Source organism: Chiloscyllium plagiosum, unplaced genomic scaffold (genome assembly GCF_037043375.1).
Source record: "Chiloscyllium plagiosum isolate Xiang-an unplaced genomic scaffold, Cpla_swu_hap1 HiC_scaffold_39, whole genome shotgun sequence".
Taxonomy (NCBI): domain Eukaryota; kingdom Metazoa; phylum Chordata; class Chondrichthyes; order Orectolobiformes; family Hemiscylliidae; genus Chiloscyllium; species Chiloscyllium plagiosum.
The window spans coordinates 40,415,357-40,441,841 of NW_028270177.1; the positions used below are offsets into that span (position 1 = coordinate 40,415,357).

Genomic DNA, 26,485 nt, shown 5'->3' on the forward strand with positions numbered 1-26,485 from the left:
GCAGGGTAAAAGTGTGTTATATCTCACAGTAGATATGCAACATTCCTTTGAAGTGCATGCTCTTGATGTCATTACTGTATCATGGTGTATGACTTAATGGTATGAAGCTCTCAATCTCTACCTGACTGAGCTCTGTCCTCCTGCAGAATGACATGCTGAGGGAAACATGCTCCAGTACATTGGCACAGCTTACACATCAGACACACAAATGCCTGTGACTGTCATGTTTATATGTAGTTACCAGGGGCTGTAATAAAAGTTGATTGAGCTCTTCAGTGTTATATGAGCCACACAAAGGCATATGGGATACTTGTCTTTTGTAGTGATTGTAATGAGATCAGCAGAGTGGACCTTAAAGAATATGAGTTTCCTGATTTTGGCTGTTAATCTGGCCCAATCAGAGACCCCTGGCTGACAGATATAAACAAGAATGTTGGAGGTTCTGTTCATCCCGAGAGCTGACTCTGAGAAAGCTAGATCAGTGTCAAGGACTTTCCATGTGTAAATAAAGAGTGACTTGGCGATGGAATACTAGCCTCTGTGAAGTTTTTTCATTTTTATTAGCTGATACATAGAGTTTAAGAGCAGGAAGGTTATGCTGAACTGTATAACAAGCTGGTTAGGCTACACAGAGTATTGTGTTTAGTTCTGGAATCCACATTGTAGAAGGGACATGATTGATGTGCTGATGAGGGTGTAGAAGTGGTTTACCAGGACATTGCCTGAGCTGGAGAGTTCTAGTTATAAACTATGATTGCGATCCTTGCAGCAAAGGAGACTCAGCAGAGAGAAGACCGGAGATGTATAAAATTATGAGAGACATTGACAGGATAGACAGGAAGTAATCTTTCTCCTTAATAGAGGAATCAATGACCAGGGGTAATATATTTAAGGTAAAGGGCACTGGTTTTGAGAAGATGTGAAAGTCATTTCACACAGACGATTGTGGGAGCCTGGAGCTCACTCTCTATATGGGTGTAGCGGAGAAGCCCATATAACATTTAAGAACTACTTAGATGTGGTCTTGTGATGCCCAGGCATACAAGGCTATGGGCCAAGTGCTGGAAAATGGGATTAGAATAGTTAGGTGACTGTTTTTGGCTGGCTCAGACTCGATGGGCCGAAGGGCGTTTTTCTGTGTTGTAAACCTCTACAATTCTACAACATCTTAGTACACATCACAATAGAAAGATATAAGCACATAGGATAGGAGCAAGGGTAGGCTATTTGCATTCAATATAATCATGGCTGATCATTGAGTTCAATACCTTAATCCCACATCTTCCTATGTCCCTTAATCCCTTTAGCCACAAGAGCTGGTATTCCTCCTTCTTGAAAACATACCATGTTTTGGTTTCAACCACTTTCTGCCGTAGTGAATTCCTCACCATTCTCTGGGTGAAGAAATTTCTCCTCAGCTAAGTCCTAAAAGATTTACAACTTATCCTCAAGCTTCCTGAAGAAGGGCTCATGCCCGAAGTGTCGACTCTCCTGCTCCTTGGATGCTGCCTGACCTGCTGCGCTTTTCCAGCAACACATTTTCAGCTCTGATCTCAGCATCTGCAGTCCTCACCTTCTCCCCAATTATAAAGTCCCTGTTTCTGTAACAGACCTACACTAGTTCTCACCAAACTTTTTCTGTTTACATATCTGAAGAAACTTTTACAGTCAGTGTTTATGTTCGCTGCAAGCTTATACTCAAACTCTTCCTTTCTTAATCAATCACTTGGTCCTCCTTTGTTGATCAAAACTGCTCCCAATCCTCAGGCTTTTCCTTGCCAATTTACCTGTTTTTTTGCATCTAATACTTTCTCTAACTTACTTCATAAGCCATGGTTTGGTCACCATTTCCTTTCAGTAGCATTTCCCAATTCATCATAGCCAACTCACACTTCATACCATACGGTGGCTCAGTGGTGTGCAGTACGGTGTGCAGCTGCCTCACAGCACCAGAGACCCGGGTTTAATCCCAGCCTTGGACAATTGTCTGTGTGGAGTTTGCATGTTCTCCCTCTGTCTGCGTGGGTTTCCTCTGGGTGCTCCGGTTTCCTCCCACAGTCCAAAGATATGCAGGATCAATGAATTGGCCACGCTAAATTGCACGCAGTGTTCAGGGATGTGTAGGTTAGGTGCATTCATCAGGGGCGCCTAGAGGGTAGGGGAATGGGTCGGTGTGGACTTGTTGGGCCGAAGGGCCTGTTTCCACACGGTAGTGATTCTTATTATTTAGGCCATCATTGTTTCCCTTATTAATATTCAGGTCCCTAGTCTCAGAATAAATGAGCTCATTCTCCATTTTGATGAACGATTCTATCATATTATAGTCACTCATCGCCAAGGGATCTCTTACAACTACGTTACTAATTATTCCTTTCCCAGTGCATGATACCCAGTCTAAGATGACCTGTTCTCTATGTATTGGTCTAGAAAACTATCCCATGTACACTCTAGGAATTCCTCCTCTACGGTATTGTGACTAATTTGATTTTATCCAAAATACATGCAGATTAAAGTCACCCATAATTACTTCAAGCATCTCTGATTTTCTGTTTAATGCCATTCCCAACATCACCACTGCAGTTTTGTGATGCCACTAATGATTTTTGCCACTGGCATTTCTCAATTCTACCCACACAGATTCTACATTGTGGGTGGCACGGTGGCACAGTGGTTAGCACTGCTGCCTTACAGCGCCAGAGACCCAGGTTCAATTCCCGACTCAGGCGACTGACTGTGTGGAGTTTGCACATTCTCCCCGTGTCTGCGTGGGTTTCCTCCGGGTGCTCCGGTTTCCTCCCACAGTCACAAAGATGTGCGGGTCAGGTGAATTGGCCATGCTAAATTGCCCGTAGTGTTAGGTTAAAAGGGGTAAATGTAGGGGTATGGGTGGGTTGCGCTTCAGCGGGTCGGTGTGGACTTGTTGGGTCGAAGGGCCTGTTTCCACACTGTAAGTAATCTAATCTAATCTAATTGTCCGAGCTAATATCTTTCCTCAAATATAGTTGGAGATCATCAGCTTCATGTCATAACAATCAGACAGAGACAGAGGGCACTGTTCTACTCCACCTTTCCCTAACTGACACACCATAATGCATTGGGCAGGAAAGAGAGGTCAGAGATGATGTTCTGTTTGGAACGGGAGACAAAATCTGACGTCAGGGTGAAAACCAGGCAGCAGGCTTCATTGCCTTAATTTACAACAATCTCACTTCTGACATGGTTAGAATTCTGGATAAAACTCCAGGTGCTTTTACTTATTTCTGGTATCCCAGCTCGGGCGACTGTCTGTGTGAAGTTTGCACATTCTCCCCGTGTCTGCATCGGTTTCCTCCAGGTCTCCGGTTTCCTCCCACAATCCAATGATGTGCAGGTTAGGTGAATTGGACATACTCAATTGCCCATAGTGTTAGGTACATTAGTCAGGGGTAAGTATAGGGTAGGGGAATGAGTCTTGATGGGTTACTCTTCGGAGGGTCGGTGTGGACTTGCTGGGCCGAAGGGAATGTTTCCATACTGTAGGGAATCTTATCTAAAGAGAGGACTAGAAATGGAAAAATTGCCCAACATCAATTTTAAATTCAAAGTTAGGTCATCCTGCCACACCGTGACCTTCAAGAAATTTGAGTGTCAAACTATTAGCACTAATCCACCGAAAATATCATTAAATGAAAGTGCCATTTAATTACTTTAATTCAGAGTGATATTTCTGAAACTGAGTCATCTGGAATCATATTAATCTGCACATGTTTACTGAGTAGCTTTAGGGGACTGTGTTGCTAGTACATAGCAACTGCCATTAGGATCTGGTAAGTTTAATTGTCTCTTATATAGGTGATCCTGGTCATGTATTGTATATTTTTTGAATTTTAAAATATAAATTATGGATCAAAGCCATATTTGTATCTAGATATTCTACTCCTTTTAATCTCCCAGGAACACTTTTGTATAAATACATGTGAAAACTCCAAACCTTTCTGGAATTTTCCTGGGTTATGAGGATCTCTGGACCCCTATTTCTGCCCATACCATTAAACACTGAGCTTGACAATGATCGGCACATGTAAGGCAACATGTACTAACCATATAAGACCAATCAATGCTTTATGGCTTTTTTTATTTTTATTTATCACGGCGGAATACGTCAAATTGGGGAAGAAGCTGGAGGGATTCCACTCCATTACAGTGACCAGGACGTACACAGCCTGGTTGAACATAGAACATAGAACATTACAGCGCAGTACTGGTCCTTTGGTCCTCGATGTTGCATCAACCTGTGAAACCAATCTGAAGCCCATCTAACCTACAATATTCCATTATCATCCATATGTTTATCCAATGACCATTTAAATGCCCTTAAAGTTGGTGAGGCTACTACTGTTGCAGGCAGTGCATTCCACGCCCCTACCTCTGAAATCTGTTCTATACCTATCACCCCTCAGTTTGAAGCTATGTCCCCTCTTGCTAGCCATCATCATCCAAGGAAAAAGGCTCTCACTGCCCACTCTATCCAATCCTCTGATCATTTTGTATGCCTCTATTAAGTCATCTCTCAACCTTCTTCTCTCTAAAGAAAACAGCCTCAATTCCCTCAGCATTTTCACATAAGACCTTCCCTCCATATACCAGGCAACACCCTAGTAAATCTCCTCTACATCCTTTCCAATGCTTCCACATCCTTTCTATGGTGCGGCAACCAGAACTATATGCAATACACCAAGTGCAGAGTTTTTTTACAGCTGCAGCATGACCTTCTGGCTCGGAAACTCAATCCCTCTACCAGTAAAAGCTAACACATCTTATGCCTTCTTAACAACCCTATCAACCTGGGTGGCAACTTTCAGGGATCTATGCACATGGACACTGAGATCTCTCTGCTCACCTACACTACCAAGAATCTTACCATTAGCCCAATACTCTGCATTCCTGTTACTCTTTCCAAAGTGAATCACCTCACACTTTTCCACATTAAACTCCATTTGCCACCTCTCAGCCCAGCTCTGCAGCTCACCTATGTCCCTCCCTATGTCAACATCCTTCGACACTGTCCACAACTCGACCAACCTTAGTGTCATCTGCAAATTTACTAACCCATCCTTTTACGCCCTCATCCAGGTTATTTATAAAAATCACAAACAGCACTAACCCTAAAGCAGATCCTTGTGGTACACCACTAGTAACTGAACTCCAGGCTGAAGAATTCCTATCAACTACCACCCTCTATCTTCATTCAACTAGCCAATTTTTGATCCAAACTGCTAAGTCACACTCAATCCCATGCCTCCATATTTTCTGCAATAGCCTACCATGGGGAACTTTATCAAACACCTTACTGAAATCCATATACACCACATCAATCGCTTTACCCTCATCCACCTGTTTGGTCACCTTCTCAAATAACTCAATATGGTTTGTGAGGCACAACCTACCCTTCACAAACTGTGTTGACTATCCCTAATCAAATTATTCCTCTCTAGATGATTATAAATCCTATCTCTTAGAACCTTTTCCAACACTTTACCCACAACTGAAGTAAGGCTCACTGGTCTATAATTACCAGGGTTGTCTCTACTCCCCTTCTTGAACAAGGGGACAATATTTGCTATCCTCTAGTCTTCTGACATTACGCCTGTAGACAATGATAACATAAGGATCAAAGCCAAGGGCTCTGCAATCTCCTCCCTGGCTTCCCAAAGAATCCTTAGATAAATCCCATCTGATCCAGGGGACTTATCTATTTTCACGCTTTCAGAATTGCTAATGCCTCCTCTTAATGAACCTTAATTCCACCTAGTCTAATAGCCTGTATCTCAGTATTCTATTCGACAACATTGAGGAGAAAGTGAGGTCTGCAGATGCTGGAGATCAGAGCTGAAAATGTGTTGCTGGAAAAGTGCAGCAGGTTAGGCAGCATCCAGGGAACAGGAGAATCGACGTTTCGGCCCTGAAGAAGGGCTTATGCCCGAAACGTCGATTCTCCTGTTCCGTGGATGCTGCCTGACCTGCTGTGCTTTTCCAGCAACACATTTTCAGCTCTATTCGACAACATTGTCTTTTTCCTGTGTGAATACTGAGGAAAAATATTCATTTAGCGCCTCATCTATCTCCTTGGATTCCATGCACAACTTCCCACTACTACATTTGATTGGCCCTAATCTTACTCGAATCATTCTTTTATTCCTGATATACCTATAGAAAGCTTTAGGATTTTTCCTTGATCTCACCTGCCAAAAACTTTTCATGTCTCCTCCTGCCTCTTCTTAGCTCTCTCTTTAGATCCTTCCTGGCTAACTTGTAGCACTCAAGTGCCCTAACTGAGATGTCACATCTTTACATAAGCCTCCTTCTTCCTTTTGACGAGAGATTCAACTTCTTTAGTAAACCACGGCTCCCTCACTTGGCCATTTCGTCCCTGCCTGGCAGATACATACTTATCAAGGACACACATTAGCTGTTTCTTGAACAAGTCCATCCCCTGCAGTTTCCCATCCTATGCATCCTAAATCTTGCCTAATTGCATAATAATTTCCTTTCCCCCAGCTATAACTCTTGCCCTGCGGTATATACCTCTCCCTTTCCATCACGAAAGTAAATATAACCGAATTGTGGTCACTATCTCCAAAGTGCTCAACTACCTCCAAATCTAACACCTGGCCTGGTAGATTACCCAGTACCAAATCCAATGTGGGCTTGCCCCTTGTTGGCCTGTCTACATACTGTGTCAGGAAACCCTCCTGCGCATATTGGACAAAAATGGACCCATCTAAAGTACTCAAACTATAGCATTTCCAGTCAATATTTGGAAAGTTAAAGCCCCCATGACAACTTACTTTCGCTCCTATTCAGAATCATTTTTGCATTCCTTTCCTCTACATCTCCGAAAGTTTTCAGAGGCTTATAGAAAACTCCCAACAGGGTGACCTCTCCTTTCCTGTTTCTAACCTGAGCCCATACTACCTCAGCAGATGAGTCCTCATCAAACGTCCTTGAAGAAGAAAATTAGACAAGACTGACCCAGCAAAACCAAGGAGAAAAACACAAACAACCTGTCCTTGAATAACAATGCCTCACCTCCCCCTCTTTTACCACCTTCCCTGTTCTTACTGAAACATCTAAATCCCAGAACTTGCAACAACCATTCCTGTCTCTGCTCTATCCATGTCTTTGAACATCCACAACATCCAAGACTCAGGTACTCACCCATGCTGCAAGGTCATCCACCTTATTCTGGGTATGCCTAGATGAGGCTGAGGAGGACCAGAGACATTAATGACACATTTCATTTGAGCCATTAGTGGAACCTCCCCACAGTGAACAAGAGGCCATTGCAGGAGACAACTCCATTGTGAGTATAATGGGGACTGTGGCAGATCATGAATTCAGAACAGGAAGAAGTTCAGAAACTGCTACATTCAGCAAAAGTGTGCCGCTTGTCAGAAACATACACAGAAATCCAAATGATAATTCACGTTTGAATGCTGCATTTCTGGTGGGAGACCTAGCATAAAGCTCTTGAGTGTCCAAGTCGTTCAGATACTTTCACACAGCAATTAGTAGAGATATGAATCTGTACACTGGTGTACAACTAAACTGAAGAGATTTCTCCTTGGCAGCACTTAATTTGAGGCCAACGGCATTATGTATGTTGTGCCTGCAGGGCAAGAAGATCCATTGTGAGAGAGATAGCCTAGACTGGGAATGTGACCACAAGGTCTGGGTACTTGGGAATGTGAGGAGATGTTTTCGATCTAATCAGGCTGCCCATCCAGCGGGTGGTCAAGAATGGGCAATGTGCACAGGAAGCACTTTGAAACTTGGTGGTACTGGTGGTGATAATGTTTTGCTAACTTCATTGTGATACAACTATGTAACACACCTGATTCTGTCCTAACCTTTCAGCATTCTCCATGATATCCAAGTCCACTCCTTAGTAACGCTATACTGTATATCCCTTCTCTTCCTACAGTACTTTTCCATCCAAGCAATCGTGATTCAAACCAGTTCTTTCACCAACTTCCTTTCCCAGGCATTAACTACTGCTTTCATGTAGAGTGGAGATTTTCTTTTACTTTGTAGAAATAATATACTGTACATATTACTTGTAATTTGATTTTCTCTGCATTTAGGTGACCAAACAGGGACTGTTTTGCAGAGCATGTCTGCTGAGTCCACAAGCAGGAGCCTGAGCTTTCAGTTGCTTGTCATTGCTATACTCCACTTCACTCCCAGTCTGACTTTTCTGTCCTCAGCATGTGGCACTACTCCAGTGAAGCTCATCACATCCTTGAAAACAGCAACTCAACTCAGCACTCTGTGGATATCTGGACTCAATATTGAGTTCAATAGCTTCAGATCATTAAACAAGAAGGTAGGGCAGGTTGTTTGTGTTTTTCTCCTTGGTTTTGCTGGGTCAGTCTTGTCTAATTTTCTTCTTTACCCCTTCAAGTTCCATTCAGATGCTCTATCCTGCAACAATTCACACATCATTTGTGCACAGCCTTTATTTCTTCACTACATCCATTATCTTTCTTTCTGACTGCTGCATCATGAAATATTTTATATTTAATCTGCCCCACCTTCTACTTTATGACAGAACTTCCCCTTCATTCTCTCCCACCAGCTTAAAAATTCTGATATTTAAAGATTTATAGAGAAGTTAATAGAAAAGATGTCATTGATGTCAAAAGATTTCTTGTTCAAAAAGGGGAGTAGGGATAACCCTAGTAACTATAGGCCGGTGAGTCTCACTTCTGTTGTGGGCAAAGTCTTAGAGAGAATTGTAAGGGATAGGATTTATGCACATCTGGATAGGAATAATGTGATCAAGGATAGTCAGCATGGTTTTGTGAAGGGCAGGTCGTGCCTCACAAACCTTATTGAATTCTTTGAAAAGGTGACGAAGGAGGTTGATGAGGGGAAAGTGGTAGATGTGGTGTATATGGATTTTAGTAAGGCGTTTGATAAGGTTCCCCATGGTAGGCTACTGCAGAAAATACGGAGATATGGCATTGAGGGTGAGTTGGAGGTTTGGATTAGGAATTGGCTGGATGGAAGAAGACAGAGGGTAGTAGTTGATGGCAAAGTTTCTTCATGGAGTGCCGTCACTAGCAGTGTTCCGCAAGGATCTGTTTTGGGACCATTGCTGGTTGTCATTTTTATAAATGACCTGGAAGAGGGGTTAGAAGGTTGGGTGAGCAAGTTTGCGGATGATACGAAAGTCGGAGGAATTGTTGACAGTGAGGAAGGATGTGGCAGGTTACAGCAGGATATAGAGAAGCTGCAGAGCTGGGCAGAAAGGTGGCAAATGGAATTCAATGTAGCTAAGTGTGAGGTGATTCACTTTGGGAAGAATAACAAAAAGATGGGGTACTGGGCTAATGGTCGGATACTTGGTAGTGTGGATGAGCAGAGGGATCTTGGTGTCCATGTACACAGATCTCTGAAAGTTGCCACCCAGGTAAATAGTGCGGTGAGGAAGGCATACGGCGTACTGGCTTTTATTGGTAGAGGAATTGAGTTCCGGAGTCCTGAGGTCATGATGCAGTTGTATAAGACTCTGGTGCGGCCGCATCTGGAATATTGTGTGCAGTTTTGGTCGCCATACTATAGGAAGGATGTGGAGGCACTGGAACGGGTGCAGAGGAGGTTTACCAGGATGTTGCCTGGTATGGAAGGAAGATCGTATGAGGAAAGACTGAGACACTTGGGGCTGTTTTCATTAGAGAAAAGAAGGTTTAGGGGTGACTTGATTGAGGTGTACAAGATGATTAGGGGGTTAGATAGGGTTGACAGTGTGAACCTTTTTCCGCGTATGGAGTCGGGTATTACAAGGGGGCATAGCTTTAAATTAAGGGGGGGGTAGATATAGGACTGAAGTTAGGGGTAGGTTCTTCACTCAGCGAGTCGTAAGTTCATGGAATGCCCTGCCAGTAGCAGTGGTGGACTCTCCCTCTTTATGGGCATTTAAGCGGGCATTGGATAGGTATATGGAGGATAGTGGGTTAGTATAGGTTAGGTGGGCTTGGATCGGCGCAACATCGAGGGCCAAAGGGCCTGTACTGCACTGTATTCTTCTATGTTCTATGTTCTATGTGAATGCATTGGAGAGAGTGAGGAAGTGATTTACAAGAACGGTTCCAGCAATGAGTAACTTAAATTATGAAGATAGATAGAAAAAGGTCAGAATTGTTGTCCTTGAAAAGAAAAAGGCTCAGAGATCTGATGGATGTTTTTAAAATCATGAGCTGGCTGGATAACACAGCAAACAGTTAAGATCTGGAATTAACTGAAGGGAAGCAAGTTCAAATCAGACATTCAAGAGGGCATTGGATGATTATGTCGATAGGAATAATATGGGAAGAATATGGAGAAAAAGCAGGAAGTTAGCAGTGGGGAATTAAGCTCAATTAAGATCTGGCAAAACATATAATGGGCTGAATGGCCGCCTTCTGCTCCATAGCACTTCTGTAATTGTGTGTGTGTGAATGTGTGTGTATATCTGCCTGGTGCGGGGTGGGTGTGTGTGTGTGTGTATGTGCGTGCGTGTGTCAGGTGCGGGGTGTGAGTGTGCCTGTATATCGGCTGGTGCGGGGTGTGTGTGTGTGTCTCTGTATATCTGCCTGGTGCTGGGTGTGTGTGTGTGTCTGTATATATGCCTGGTGCAGGGTGGGTGTGTGTGTGTGTATATCTGCCTAGTGCAGGGTGGGTGTGTGTGTCTGTATATCTGCCTGGTGTGGGATATGTGTGTGTGTCTGTATATCTGCCTGGTGCGGGGGGCGTGTGTGTGTGTGTGTGTGTGTGTGTGTGTATATCTGCCTGGCGCGGGGTGTGTGTGTGTGTGTCTGTATGTGCGTGTGTCAGGTGCGGGGTGTGAGTGTGCCTGTACATCGGCCTGGTGCTGGGTGTGTGTGTGTGTCTGTATATCTGCCTGGTGCAGGGTGGGTGTGTGTGTCTGTATATCTGCCAGGTGCGGGGTGTGTGTGTGTGTCTGTATATCTGCCTGGTGCGGGGTGTGTGTATGTCTGTATATCTGCCTGGTGCGGTGTGTGTGTGTGTGTATACCTGCCTGGTGCAGGGTGGGTGTGTGTGTCTGTACATCTGCCTGGTGCGGGATATGTGTGTGTGTGCCTGTATATCTGCCTGGTGCGGGGTGTGTGTGTGTCTGTATACCTGCCTGGTGCGGGGTGTGTGTGTGTGTATATCTACCTGGTGCAGGGTGGGTGTGTGTGTCTGTATATCTGCCTGCTACGGGGTGTGTGTGTGTGTGTCTGTATATCTGCCTGCTACGGGGTGTGTGTGTGTGTGTGTGTCTGTATACCTGCCTGGTGCACGGTGTGTGTGTGTGTGTATATCTGCCTGGTGCAGGGTGGGTGTGTGTGTCTGTATATCTGCCTGGTGCGGTGTGTGTGTGTGTGTGTGTCTGTATACCTGCCTGGTGCAGGGTGTGTGTGCCTGTATATCTGCCTGGTGCGGGGTGTGTGTGTGTGTGTATCTGCCCGTTGCAGGGTGTGTGTGTGTGTATATCTGCCTTGTGCGGTGTGTGTGTGTATATCTGCATGGTGCGGGGTGGGTGTGTGTGTGTGTGTGTGTGTGTGTGCGTGTGTCAGGTGCGGGGTGTGAGTGTGCCTGTATATCGGCTGGTGCGGGGTGTGTGTGTGCCTGTACATCTGCCTGGTGCAGGGTGTGTGTGTGTGTGTGTGTGTGTGTGTGTGTGTGTGTGTGTGTGTGTGTGTGTGTGTGTGTGTGTGTGTGTGTCTCTGTGTCTCTGTATATCTGCCTGGTGCGGGGTGTGTGTGTGTCTGTATATCTGCCTGGTGTGGGGTGTGTGTGTGTGTGTGTCTGTATATCTGCCTGGTGCAGGGTGTGTGTGTGTCTGTATATCTGCCTGGTGTGGGGTGTGTGTGTGCGTGTCTGTATATCTGCCTGGTGCAGGGTGTGTGTGTGTGTCTGTATATCTGCCTGGTGCGGGGTGTGTGTGTGTGTGTGTGTGTCTGTATATCTGCCTGGTGCAGGGTGTGTGTGTCTGTATATCTGCCTGGTGCAGGGTGTGTGTGTCTGTATATCTGCCTGGTGCGGGGTGTGTGTATACCTGCAGGGTGCAGGGTGGGTGTGTGTGTCTGTACATCTGCCTGGTGCGGGATGTGTGTGTGTGTGTGTGCTTGTATATCTGCCTGGTGCGGGGTGTGTGTGTGTGTGTCTGTATACCTGCCTGGTGCGGGGTGTGTGTGTGTATATCTGCCTGGTGCAGGGTGGGTGTGTGTGTCTGTATACCTGCCTGGTGCAGGGTGTGTGTGTCTGTATACCTGCCTGGTGCAGGGTGTGTGTGCCTGTATATCTGCCTGGTGCGGGGTGTGTGTGTGTGTGTGTGCTTGTATATCTGCCTGGTGCGGGGTGTGTGTGTGTGTGTCTGTATACCTGCCTGGTGCGGGGTGTGTGTGTGTATATCTGCCTGGTGCGGGGTGTGTGTGTGTGTCTGTATACCTGCCTGGTGCAGGGTGTGTGTGCCTGTATATCTGCCTGGTGCGGGGTGTGTGTGTGTGTGTGTATATCTGCCTGGTGTGTCTGTATATCTGCCTGGTGCAGGGTGGGTGTGTGTGTGTCTGTATATCTGCCAGGTGCGGGGTGTGTGTATGTGTCTGTATATCTGCCTGGTGCGGTGTGTGTGTATGTCTGTATATCTGCCTGGTGCGGTGTGTGTATACCTGCCTGGTGCAGGGTGGGTGTGTGTGTCTGTACATCTGCCTGGTGCGGGATATGTGTGTGTGTGCCTGTATATCTGCCTGGTGCGGGGTGTGTGTGTGTCTGTATACCTGCCTGGTGCGGGGTGTGTGTGTGTGTATATCTGCCTGGTGCAGGGTGGGTGTGTGTGTGTGTCTGTATACCTGCCTGGTGCACGGTGTGTGTGCCTGTATATCTGCCTGGTGCGGGGTGTGTGTGTGTGTGCCCGTATATCTGCCTGCTACGGGGTGTGTGTGTGTGTGTGTCTGTATACCTGCCTGGTGCACGGTGTGTGTGCCTGTATATCTGCCTGGTGCGGGGTGTGTGTGTGTGTATATCTGCCTGGTGCAGGGTGGGTGTGTGTGTCTGTATATCTGCCTGCTACGGGGTGTGTGTGTGCGTGTCTGTATACCTGCCTGGTGCAGGGTGTGTGTGCCTGTATATCTGCCTGGTGCGGGGTGTGTGTGTGTGTATATCTGCCTTGTGCGGGATGTGTGTGTCTGTATATCTGCCTTGTGCGGTGTGTGTGTGAATATCTGCATGGTGCGGGGTGGGTGTGTGTGTGTGTCTGTGTGTGCGTGTGTCAGGTGCGGGGTGTGAGTGTGCCTGTATATCGGCTGGTGCGGGGTGTGTGTGTGTGTGCGCCTGTACATCTGCCTGGTGCGGTGTGTGTGTGTGTGTGTGTGTGTGTGCCTGTACATCTGCCTGGTGCGGGGTGTGTGTGTGTGTGTGTGTGTGTGTGTCTCTGTATATCTGCCTGGTGCGGGGTGTGTGTGTGTCTGTATACCTGCCTGGTGCATGGTGTGTGTGTGTCTGTATACCTGCCTGGTGCGGGGTGTATGTGTGTGTCTGTATATCTGCCTGGTGCGGGGTGTGTGTGTGTGTCTGTATATCTGCCTGGTGCGGGATGTGTGTGTGTGTGTGTCTGTATATCTGCCTGGTGCAGGGTGTGTGTGTGTCTGTATATCTGCCTGGTGTGGGGTGTGTGTGTGTCTGTATATCTGCCTGGTGCGGGGTGTGTGTGTGTGTCTGTATATCTGCCTGGTGCAGGGTGTGTGTGTCTGTATATCTGCCTGGTGCGGGGTGTGTGTATACCTGCAGGGTGCAGGATGGGTGTGTGTGTCTGTACATCTGCCTGGTGCGGGATGTGTGTGTGTGTGTGTGTGTGTGCTTGTATATCTGCCTGGTGCGGGGTGTGTGTGTGTGTGTCTGTATACCTGCCTGGTGCGGGGTGTGTGTGTGTATATCTGCCTGGTGCAGGGTGGGTGTGTGTGCCTGTATATCTGCCTGGTGCAGGGTGTGTGTGTGTGTGTGTGTCTGTATACCTGCCTGGTGCAGGGTGTGTGTGCCTGTATATCTGCCTGGTGCGGGGTGTGTGTGTGTGTCTGTATATCTGCCTGGTGCAGGGTGTGTGTGTGTGTGTGTATATCGGCCTGGTGTGTCTGTATATCTGCCTGGTGCAGGGTGAGTGTGTGTGTCTGTACATCTGCCTGGTGCAGGATGTGTGTGTGTGTGTGTGTGTGTGTGTGCCTGTATATCTGCCTGGTGCGGGGTGTGTGTGTGTGTGCGTGTCCGTATACCTGCCTGGTGCAGGATGTGTGTGTGTATATCTGCCTGGTGCAGGGTGGGTGTGTGTATATATCTGCCTGGTGCAGGGTGTGTGTGTGTGTGTCTGTACATCAGCCTGGTGCGGGGTGTGTGTGTCTGTATATCTGCCTGGTGCAGGGTGTGTATGTGTGTCTGTACATCTGCCTGGTGCGGGGTGTGTGTGTGTGTGTGTATATCTGCCTGGTGCGGGGGGTGTGTGTGTGTGTGAATATCTGCCTGGTGCGGGGTGTGTGTGTGTGTGTGTGTGTCTGTATATCTGCCTGGTGCAGGGTGTGTGTGTGTGTGTCTGTGTGTGCCTGTGTCAGGTGCGGGGTGTGAGTGTGCCTGTATATCGGCCTGGTGCGGGGTGTGTGTGTGTCTCTGTACATCTGCCTGGTGCTGGGTGTGTGTGTGTGTGTGTGTCTATATATCTGCCTGGTGCAGGGTGGTTGTGTCTGTCTGTATATCTGCCTGGTGCGAGGTGTGTATGTGTGTGTGTGTCTGTATATCTGCCTGGTGCAGGGTGTGTGTGTATATCTGCCTGGTGCAGGGTGGTTGTGTCTGTCTGTATATCTGCCTGGTGCGAGGTGTGTATGTGTGTGTGTGTCTGTATATCTGCCTGGTGCAGGGTGTGTCTGTATATCTGCCTGGTGCGGTGTGTGTGTGTGTGTATATTGCCTGGTACAGGGTGGGTGTGTGTGTCTGTACATCTGCCTGGTGCAGGATATGTGTGTGTGTGTGCCTGTATATCTGCCTGGTGCGGGGTGTGTGTGTGTATATCTGCCTGATGCAGGGTGTGTGTGTGTGCCTGTATATCTGCCTGGTGCGGGGTGTGTGTGTGTATATCTGCCTGATGCAGGGTGTGTGTGTGTGCCTGTATATCTGCCTGGTGCGGGGTGTATGTGTGTGTCTGTATATCTGCCTGGTGTGTGGTGTGTGTGTGCGTGTCTGTATATCTGCCTGGTGCAGGGTGTGTGTGTGTGTGTGTCTGTATATCTGCCTGATGCGGGGTGTGTGTGTGTGTGTGTCTGTATATCTGCCTGGTGCAGGGTGTGTGTGTCTGTATATCTGCCTGGTGTGGGGTGTGTGTTTGTGCCTGTATATCTGCCTGGTGCGGGGTGTGTGTATACCTGCAGGGTGCAGGGTGGGTGTGTGTGTCTGTACATCTGCCTGGTGCGGGATGTGTGTGTGTGCGCTTGTATATCTGCCTGGTGCGGGGTGCGTGTGTGTGTGTGTATATCTGCCTGGTGCGGGGGGTGTGTGTGTGTATATCTGCCTGGTACAGGGTGGGTGTGTGTGTCTGTGTGTGCGTGTGTCAGGTGCGGGGTGTGAGTGTGCCCGTATATCGGCTGGTGCGGGGTGTGTGTGTGTGTGTGCCTGTACATCTGCCTGGTGCGGTGTGTGTGTGCCTGTACATCTGCCTGGTGCGGGGTGTGTGTGTGTGTGTGTGTGTGTGTGTCTCTGTATATCTGCCTGGTGCGGGGTGTGTGTGTGTCTGTATACCTGCCTGGTGCATGGTGTGTGTGTGTCTGTATACCTGCCTGGTGCGGGGTGTATGTGTGTGTCTGTATATCTGCCTGGTGCGGGGTGTGTGTGTGTGTCTGTATATCTGCCTGGTGCGGGATGTGTGTGTGTGTGTGTCTGTATATCTGCCTGGTGCAGGGTGTGTGTGTGTCTGTATATCTGCCTGGTGTGGGGTGTGTGTGTGCGTGTCTGTATATCTGCCTGGTGCAGGGTGTGTGTGTGTGTCTGTATATCTGCCTGGTGCGGGGTGTGTGTGTGTGTCTGTATATCTGCCTGGTGCAGGGTGTGTGTGTCTGTATATCTGCCTGGTGCGGGGTGTGTGTATACCTGCAGGGTGCAGGATGGGTGTGTGTGTCTGTACATCTGCCTGGTGCGGGATGTGTGTGTGTGTGTGTGTGTGTGCTTGTATATCTGCCTGGTGCGGGGTGTGTGTGTGTGTGTCTGTATACCTGCCTGGTGCGGGGTGTGTGTGTGTATATCTGCCTGGTGCAGGGTGGGTGTGTGTGCCTGTATATCTGCCTGGTGCAGGGTGTGTGTGTGTGTGTGTGTCTGTATACCTGCCTGGTGCAGGGTGTGTGTGCCTGTATATCTGCCTGGTGCGGGGTGTGTGTGTGTGTCTGTATATCTGCCTGGTGCAGGGTGTGTGTGTGTGTGTGTATATCGGCCTGGTGTGTCTGTATATCTGCCTGGTGCAGGGTGAGTGTGTGTGTCTGTACATCTGCCTGGTGCAGGATGTGTGTGTGTGTGCCTGTATATCTGCCTGGTGCGGGGTGTGTGTGTGTGTGCGTGTCCGTATACCTGCCTGGTGCAGGATGTGTGTGTGTATATCTGCCTGGTGCAGGGTGGGTGTGTGTATATATCTGCCTGGTGCAGGGTGTGTGTGTGTGTGTCTGTACATCAGCCTGGTGCGGGGTGTGTGTGTCTGTATATCTGCCTGGTGCAGGGTGTGTATGTGTGTCTGTACATCTGCCTGGTGCGGGGTGTGTGTGTGTGTGTATATCTGCCTGGTGCGGGGGGTGTGTGTGTGTGTGAATATCTGCCTGGTGCGGGGTGTGTGTGTGTGTGTGTGTGTGTCTGTATATCTGCCTGGTGCAGGGTGTGTGTGTGTGTGTCTGTGTGTGCCTGTGTCAGGTGCGGGGTGTGAGTGTGCCTGTATATCGGCCTGGTGCGGGGTGTGTGTGTGTCTCTGTACATCTGCCTGGTGCTGGGTGTGTGTGTGTGTGTGTGTCTATATATCTGCCTGGTGCAGGGTGGTTGTGTCTGTCTGTATATCTGCCTGGTGCGAGGTGTGTATGTGTGTGTGTGTCTGTATATCTGCCTGGTGCAGGGTGTGTGTGTATATCTGCCTGGTGCAGGGTGGTTGTGTCTGTCTGTATATCTGCCTGGTGCGAGGTGTGTATGTGTGTGTGTGTCTGTATATCTGCCTGGTGCAGGGTGTGTCTGTATATCTGCCTGGTGCGGTGTGTGTGTGTGTATATTGCCTGGTACAGGGTGGGTGTGTGTGTCTGTACATCTGCCTGGTGCAGGATATGTGTGTGTGTGTGCCTGTATATCTGCCTGGTGCGGGGTGTGTGTGTGTATATCTGCCTGATGCAGGGTGTGTGTGTGTGCCTGTATATCTGCCTGGTGCGGGGTGTGTGTGTGTATATCTGCCTGATGCAGGGTGTGTGTGTGTGCCTGTATATCTGCCTGGTGCGGGGTGTATGTGTGTGTCTGTATATCTGCCTGGTGTGTGGTGTGTGTGTGCGTGTCTGTATATCTGCCTGGTGCAGGGTGTGTGTGTGTGTGTGTGTCTGTATATCTGCCTGGTGCGGGGTGTGTGTGTGTGTGTGTCTGTATATCTGCCTGGTGCAGGGTGTGTGTGTCTGTATATCTGCCTGGTGTGGGGTGTGTGTGTGTGCCTGTATATCTGCCTGGTGCGGGGTGTGTGTATACCTGCAGGGTGCAGGGTGGGTGTGTGTGTCTGTACATCTGCCTGGTGCGGGATGTGTGTGTGTGTGCTTGTATATCTGCCTGGTGCGGGGTGTGTGTGTGTGTGTGTCTGTATACCTGCCTGGTGCGGGGTGTGTGTCTGTATATCTGCCTGGTGCAGGGTGTGTGTGTGTGTGTGTGTGTCTGTATACCTGCCTGGTGCAGGGTGTGTGTGCCTGTATATCTGCCTGGTGCGGGGTGTGTGTGTGTGTCTGTATATCTGCCTGGTGCAGGGTGTGTGTGTGTGTGTGTGTGTGTGTGTGTGTATATCTGCCTGGTGTGTCTGTATATCTGCCTGGTGCAGGGTGAGTGTGTGTGTCTGTACATCTGCCTGGTGCAGGATGTGTGTGTGTGTGTGTCTGTATACCTGCCTGGTGCAGGGTGTGTGTGTGTATATCTGCCTGGTGCAGGGTGGGTGTGTGTATATATCTGCCTGGTGCAGGGTGTGTGTGTGTGTGTGTCTGTATATCTGCCTGGTGCGGGGTGTGTGTGTGTGTGTCTGTATATCTGCCTGGTGCGGGGTGTGTGTGTGTGTATATCTGCCTGGTGCAGGGTGTGTATGTGTGTCTGTACATCTGCCTGGTGCGGGATGTGTGTGTGTGTGTGTCTGTATATCTGCCTGGTGCGGGGTGTGTGTGTGTGTGTGTATATCTGCCTGGTGCGGGGGGTGTGTGTGTGTGTGTGTGTATATCTGCCTGGTGCGGGGTGTGTGTGTGTGTGTGTGTCTGTATATCTGCCTGGTGCAGGGTGTGTGTGTGTGTGTGTCTGTGTGTGCCTGTGTCAGGTGCGGGGTGTGAGTGTGCCTGTATATCGGCCTGGTGCGGGGTGTGTGTGTGTCTCTGTACATCTGCCTGGTGCTGGGTGTGTGTGTGTGTGTGTGTCTATATATCTGCCTGGTGCAGGGTGGTTGTGTCTGTCTGTATATCTGCCTGGTGCGAGGTGTGTATGTGTGTGTGTGTCTGTATATCTGCCTGGTGCAGGGTGTGTGTGTGTGTGTGCGTGTATATCTGCCTGGTGCGGTGTGTGTGTGTGTGTATATCTGCCTGGTATAGGGTGGGTGTGTGTGTCTGTACATCTGCCTGGTGCAGGATATGTGTGTGTGTGTGTCTGTACATCTGCCTGGTGCGGGATGTATGTGTGTGTGTGTGTGTCTGTATATCTGCCTGGTGCGGGGTGTGTGTGTGTGTATATCTGCCTGGTGCGGGGTGTGTGAATGTGTCTGTATATCTGCCTGGTGCGGGGTGTGTGTGTGTGTGTATCTGCCTGGTGCGGGGTGTGTGTGTGTGTCTGTATATCTGCCTGGTGCAGGGTGTGTGTGTGTGTGTATCTGCCTGGTGCGGGGTGTGTGTGTGTGTATATCTGCCTGGTGCAGGGTGTGTGTGTCTGTATATCTGCCTGGTGTGGGGTGTGTGTGTGTGTGTATCTGCCTGGTGCGGGGTGTGTGTGTGTGTGTATCTGCCTGGTGCTGGGTGTGTGTGTGTGTCTGTATACCTGCCTGGTGCGGGGTGTGTGTGTGTGTCTGTATACCTGCCTGGTGCAGGGTGTGTGTGTGTGTGTATCTGCCTGGTGCGGGGTGTGTGTGTGTGTCTGTATACCTGCCTGGTGCGGGGTGTGTGTGTGTGTCTGTATACCTGCCTGGTGCAGGGTGTGTGTGTGTGTGTGTATCTGCCTGGTGCAGGGTGGGTGTGTGTGTGTGTTTTGTCCATTTCTTGTTCATAAGTTCCTATTCCTGTCCTTTAAATATCCTGAAGAATCATCACCTAAATTGCATTGAAATAAGAATAAGATTCATCCGTTGGTGCTCCACTTCCAACTTGTGCCTTTTCCACCTCTTTTGTTTTATTAAATGTCACACATACATGTAGATCACTGATTGTAGACTCAAGATGGTCTTTTAAAAGAAGTATCCAAAGCTAACTTCTGTCTGTTGCGCGTTCAGGACAAATGTTAAGGTGCACAATCGAGACTACAACTAAATTATGGTAACAGCACAGGGCGGCATGGTGGCTCACTGGTTAGTACTGCAGTCTCATAGCACTGGGGACCTGGGTTCAATTCCAGGCTTGGGTGACTGTCTATGTGGAGTTTGCATGTTCTCCCAGTGTCTTGGCAGGTTTCCTCCAGGTGCTCTGGTATCCTCCCACAATCCAAAGATATGCAGGTTAGGTGGATGGGTGATACTAAATTGCCCATAGAGTTAGGTGCATTGGTCAGAGGGAAATGAGTCTGGGTGGGTTACTCTTCGGAGGGTTGGTGTGGACTGGTTGGGCCGAAGGACCTGTTTCCACACTGTAGAGAATATAATCAAATCTAAATTATAATGTCAAGAGGATGATGGTGACATCTTTAAGATGTAGTGAGAAACTTGTGATTCTGATGATTGAGGTGAATACTAAAGATTGGACCATACATGCTATTATTTGAAGCTTCCTTTGTAAAGCACCAAGGGGTTGACTGGGAGAATTAATGTCCAAAGTAGTTGTGCAGCAGTGAGCATATGATGGAGGTTCTTACCGTGACTGGCATGGATGTATATTGCACTTCCTGACCTGTGGATCTGGACGGGTCAGGTTTTGACAATCGCTGTCATTCACCACCTCCAATGTCTTATTCATAATCTTGGTGCAACGGACAATTGTTTTCCGCTCACCTGAAAACAAAGAACAGAGTACAAAGATTTAAAAAAATGAAGGATACAGTGGCTCAGTCTTCAACACTATTATCCCCTCGAGACTGATTAATAAACTTAGTGATCTCGGACTAAGCCCCACACTCTGCAACTGGATCCTCCGTTTCCTGACCCACAGGTCACAATCAGTGAAGATTGGGAACAATATTTCATCCTCACTAACACTCAACACTGGAGCTCCCCAGTGGTGCGTACTCAGCCCCCTACTGTACTCAGTGTATATCCATGACGGTGTCGCTAACAACCAGACTAATGCCATCGACAAGTTTGCTGATGACACCACCATAGTCGGTCGAACCTCAGATGGCAATGAAACAGACTACAGAGGGGATGTGGAAGACCTGGAAAAATAGTGCACTGAGAATAACCTAGCTCTCAATGCCGGCAAAACCAATGAACTCATTATTGACTTTTGCGGAATGTTACTCATGCCCCCCTACATATTAACAGCACAGAGGTGCAAGCTTCTGGGAGTAGTCAGCCACAACAGGCTTTCTTGGACTCTTCATGTGGACGCACTGGTTACAAAGGCCCAACAATGTCTCTTCTTCCTCAGGCAGCTGAGGAAATTTGGCATGACGGTGAATACCCTTTGCCAACTTTTATAGGTGCGCCATCGAGAGCATTCTGTCTGGATGTATCACTACCTGGTATGGCAACTGTACCATTCAAGATCAGAGACGGTTACAGAGAGTGGTGCACTCGGTCCAGACAATCACAAAAGCCAACCCCCCCATCTATAGAATCCATCTACCAGGCCCACTGTCAAGGAAAGGCTGCCAGCATTCTCAAAGATCCACCCAACCCTGGCAATGCTTTTCTACAACCTCTACCATCGGGGAGAAGGTACAGAAACCTGAACACACGCACCAGTCGGTTTTGAAACTGTTGTTAGAATACTGAATGGACTCAGAAACTCTTAACATTCGCCCGTACCTACGTTTTTGTTTTTTTGCCACTGTTTACCTATTATTTACTTGTCTATGTTACTTTCCTCTGCTCGCAAGACAAAGCTTTTCACTGTGCCTCGGTACTCATGACTATAAATTCAATTCAATCTGAATGCAGAAAACTATCCTACTGAGCTACAAATACTATACTGTAACTTTTGTTTAATTCTAGTTTGAGCTCTAAAACAACATTTTGATTATTCTCAGGCACTGCTTCTACAGCCTACACTAATGCTTGCAGCAGCCCAGTGAATTGGATTTGTTGCAGTACCGTCCAACTGAATGTAATTATATTAAATTTTGGTGTCTGATGCAGGTCTAACTGTCAGCACCGACAGCAGAATGACCCAAAATGGATTTCAGCCTGTTCCATGATGAGATTATGAAATAATATGCTGAAGAAAGCACAAATGCTTTGACGCAAATACAAATAGGTTATACGTTACAGTGGTCAATCTGTCACCACACTTTTCATTGCCAAGCTCCAGAAAGCAAGTTGCTGTTGAGTGTAAGGGACCAAGATCATTTCAGAACTGTTTAATTCTTTTGAAGCCTGTGGATTGATTTGTTTCACCCTTTCAATCTACTTGTTAGTGTCAGATACAAAGGAAGAAGTGGAGTCCAAAATGTGTCATTTTAATCCATGGGTTGAGCCTCAGGTTATTTGTTAAAGAATTCTGGATCAGTGGTGCTGGAAGGGCACAGCAATTCAGGCAGCATCCAACGAGCAGCAAAATCGACGTTTCGGGCAAAAGCCCTTCATCAGGAATAAAGGCAGAGAGCCTGAAGCGTGGAGAGATAAGCTAGAGGAGGGTGGGGGTGGGGAGAAAGTAGCATAGAGTACAATAGGTGAGTGGGGGAGGAGATGAAGGTGATAGGTCAGGGAGGAGAGGGTGGAGTGGATAGGTGGAAAAGGAGCTAGGCAGGTCGGACAAGTCCGGACAGGTCAAGGGGACAGTGCGGAGCTGGGAGTTTGAAACTAGGGTGAGGTGGGAGAAGGGGAAATGAGGAAGCTGTTGAAGTCCACATTGATGCCCTGGGGTTGAAGTGTTCCGAGGCAGAAAATGAGGCGTTCTTCCTCCAGGCGTCTCGTGGTGAGGGAGCGGCGGTGAAGGAGGCCCAGGACCTCCATGTCCTCGGCAGAGTGGGAGGGGGAGTTGAAATGTTGGGCCACGGGGCGGTTTGGTTGATTGGTGCAGGTGTCTCGGAGATGTTCCCTAAAGCGCTCTGCTAGGAGGCGCCCAGTCTCCCCAATGTAGAGGAGACCGCATCGGGAGCAACGGATACAATAAATGATATTAGTGATGTGCAGGTAAAACATTGATGGATGTGGAAGGCTCCTTTAGGGCCTTGGATAGAGGTGAGGGAGGAGGTGTGGGCACAGGTTTTACAGTTCCTGCGGTGGCAGGGGAAAGTGCCAGGATGGGAGGATGGGTCGTAGGGGGGCGTGGACCTGACCAGGTAGTCACGGAGGGAACGGTCTTTGCGGAAGGCGGAAAGGGGTGGGGAAGGAAATATATCCCTGGTGGTGGGGGCTTTTTGGAGGTGGCAGAAATGTCGGCGGATGATTTGGTTTATGCGGAGGTTTGTAGGGTGGAAGGTGAGCACCAGGGGCGTTCTGTCCTTGTTACGGTTGGAGGGGTGTGGTCTGAGGGCGGAGATGCGGGATGTGAACGAGATGCGTTGGAGGGCATCTTTAACCACATGGGAAGGGAAATTGCGGTCTCTAAAGAAGGAGGCCATCTGGTGTGTTCTGTGGTGGAACTGGTCCTCCTGGGAGCAGATACGGCGGAGGCGGAGGAATTGGGAATACGGGATGGCATTTTTGCAAGAGATAGGGTGGGAAGAGGTGTAATCCAGGTAGCTGTGGGAGTCGGTGGGTTTGTAAAAAATGTCAGTGTCAAGTCGGTCGTCACTAATGGAGATGGAGAGGTCCAGGAAGGGGAGGGAGGTGTCAGAGATGGTCCAGGTAAATTTAAGGTCAGGGTGGAATGTGTTGGTGAAGTTGATGAATTGCTCAACCTCCTCGCGGGAGCACGAGGTGGCGCCAATGCAGTCATCAAAGTAGCGGAGGAAGAGGTGGGGAGTGGTGCCGGTGTAATTACGGAAGATGGACTGTTCTACGTAGCCAACAAAGAGACAGGCATAGTTGGGGCCCATACGTGTGCCCATGGCTACCCCTTTGGTCTGGAGGAAGTGGGAGGATTCAAAGGATAAATTGTTAAGGGTGAGGACCAGTTCGGCCAAATGAATGAGAGTGTCGGTGGAAGGGTACTGTTGGGGACATCTGGAGAGGAAAAAATGGAGGGCTTGGAGGCCCTGGTCATGGCGGATGGAGGTGTAGAGGGATTGGATATCCATGGTGAAGATGAGGCGTTGGGGGCCGGGGAAACGGAAGTCTTGGAGGAGGTGGAGGGCGTGGGTGGTGTCTCAAACGTATGTGGGGAGTTCCTGGACTAGGGGGGTAGGACAGTGTCGAGTTACCTGCTGCTCGTCGGATGTTGCCTGAATTGCTGTGCTCTTCCAGCACCACTGATCCAGAATCTGGTTTCCAGCATCTGCAGTCATTGTTTTTACTTGTTTGTTAAAGAAGCCCAGCCTTACACTGGTATATTCAACACAACTGTGGCCCTCCAGTTGGCTTCGCTAGCAGTTGCTATGGGCCACAGAACAACAATGAAATATTGTAAAAATCAAAGGATTTACATGCAAGTTGGTAACTATTCTATGGCATTTACATTGCCTGTGATTTTCTTATTATTGATTCCCACGGAGATGTTTTTCTGGTGCGTGTCTACACCACATGGGACTCCTTTATTTATTTAATTGATATATCTTAATGGCTAGCTGCTTTTGCACATTGCAAGCTCTCTTATATTTCAGTCACATCTGTCTTTAAATTAAGTGTCATTTATATTAATTAAAACATTTGTAACTAACACCAAGACATTTTTGCTCAGAATGTTATTTAATTTTGTTTCCCTTCTCTTTTCCATTCTCCAACAGTTCATCTTCAATTGCAAGTACAAACCTTACATTAAGTGAACTAATTGGAAATTTTTGGCTATTTGTAAGTTCTTTTATACAAGGCCCACAGTTCAAAACAATTCTGAACTGCATTCAGCCTTTGTGTTTGAACTGAGTCAATGAAAGAGCTACCCAATTAGTTCAATCACCTTGCTTTTAACTCCAGCAAATATTCATCTCATGATTTCTTGCAAGTTGTTATGGAACCTGAAGATTCCAGGATTAAGCCTGACGGTACGTATATCAGCAATACTGCACAGGACACACACAAACAGACCAGGGTGTGTACACACGTTAAGACTGCAGCCATGAAAAAGCCACATCTGGTTTAAATCTAAAATTTCACAAATTCTGACCAACATCAAAGCAAACTTCAACAAATTATTAATTCCAAAGTATTTATCAGTGGTATTTAAAGGAAAATTTGGCTTGAAGGATCATTTCTGGGACCAGGGAGTGGCTGTCCCTGTGCTATTGTTAATCACTCTAGGCCCAGGTAATTGTCTCATGTTCAGGGTTAAAAGCCTTGGCAAATAGCAGAATTGGTGAATATTTGATGGTAATGGCAGAAGAGCTAGAATTCTGAAGGACAGCAGCTGTTTAGGCATAGAGAATTGTAAAGGATTTTCGTTTTCTTTAAGTACATGTAAGGAAGATAATGAGAAACCACCTTGTGTAATCTCTTCCTTAGTAATATTGCTCATTAGTCATTGAAGTTAAAAATGGCAGGCTCCTGTAAGCAATTGAATTGGATACTGCAGACCTCGAGGCATGGAGAAATGAGCAGGGGATATATCCTTCGACAAATCATCACTACATTTCAAGAAAAATATTTCTGTATAAAAAAAAAGGAAAAAATATAAAATGGAAACAAAACACAACCAGGGGAGAATATGTTTCTGCTGAAGAGAGCAGCTGCAAACTTGAAATGTAGAGTAAAATGCACTACATTGTCATGTGGCATTGCCATTTCACATTACTGTACGTCTAGTAGCCTAGCAGCTCTTGGACCTGAGTACACAGCCTTGAGTGTTCATTTCCCAAAGATGAAGTGGACACCATATTCCCAGTGGAATATAGTGACATTCCCAGAAATATCAGGGCCATGCTGGCTAACCTCACTGCACTCCACAAAAAGCCAAAATATTCTGTTTTATGGTAATTGGGTGATAGAAAGCAGGCCCTAAATATGCAATATTAGATTCCAATTATCAACTCTGCAATTACCAATTCTAATTGTGTTGGTTAAAGTCCTACGTTGGGCACTTAAAGCAGGATATTCAGACCCCATTAAGGTTGAAAATGAAATCAGACTATCGCTGACAATACCAGCACTGGCTACATTTGCAGGTGATGGGGGGAGGTGTAAGGTTGGTTCTGGAAAGATCACCTGTCCAAATAAAAGAAGCAACCAAATCCACCCACTAGAATGCTGTTAAGAGCAGTTAAAAGGAGGCCAACTTGGATTTTTTATTTGGTCTCTCGTCTCTGCATATGACTGGCTGGAGTGGGGCTCATTTTCACTGCCTGAAGAGAGTGATGGCCAAGTTTCATTTCTATTTTTCTATTAAATATTTTTAAGTGTTGCTGAGAACCAATATAGAGTCAGAGCGTTATAGAGTCTGACAGCACGGATAAAGGCCCTTCAGCCCAAATTGGTCCATGCCAACCAAAATGTCCATCCATGCTAATCCCATTTCCAGATTGAAGTCACTTATTAATTACTTACACTTTACTGTAGCCTGATGTTCTTCTCATGTTGAAAGGCATGTGTGGCTGCATCAAGCTGTGCGTGGATCCCTGGTACACAAACACCAAGTGTCACTATGTACTGAGGTTCTACCTGTCCCTGGTGTTGCGAAGGATGGACCTGGCCTTGCTGCCACAGAACCCTCCAAGTAGTTGGACTGTTCCATATCACAACAGTGACTACACTCAAATGTATTTCATGGCCAAAAAGCATTTTGGAAGGTCTTGAGGTTGGGAAAGCTGCTTGAGAAACATCTTCCACTTTTTCCTGTCC

General features: G+C 47.6%; 1 protein-coding gene across 1 annotated transcript in view; it reads right to left on the bottom strand.

The window, feature by feature from the left end:
- adamts17 (ADAM metallopeptidase with thrombospondin type 1 motif, 17) overlaps positions 1-26,485 on the bottom strand; it is a 686,029-nt gene that overhangs the window by 104,715 nt on the left and 554,829 nt on the right. Inside the window, exon 19 of the mRNA XM_043677648.2 lies at positions 20,311-20,446. Coding sequence (XP_043533583.2) covers positions 20,311-20,446 — 136 coding nt within the window. The remainder of the gene's footprint in view (positions 1-20,310; positions 20,447-26,485) is intronic.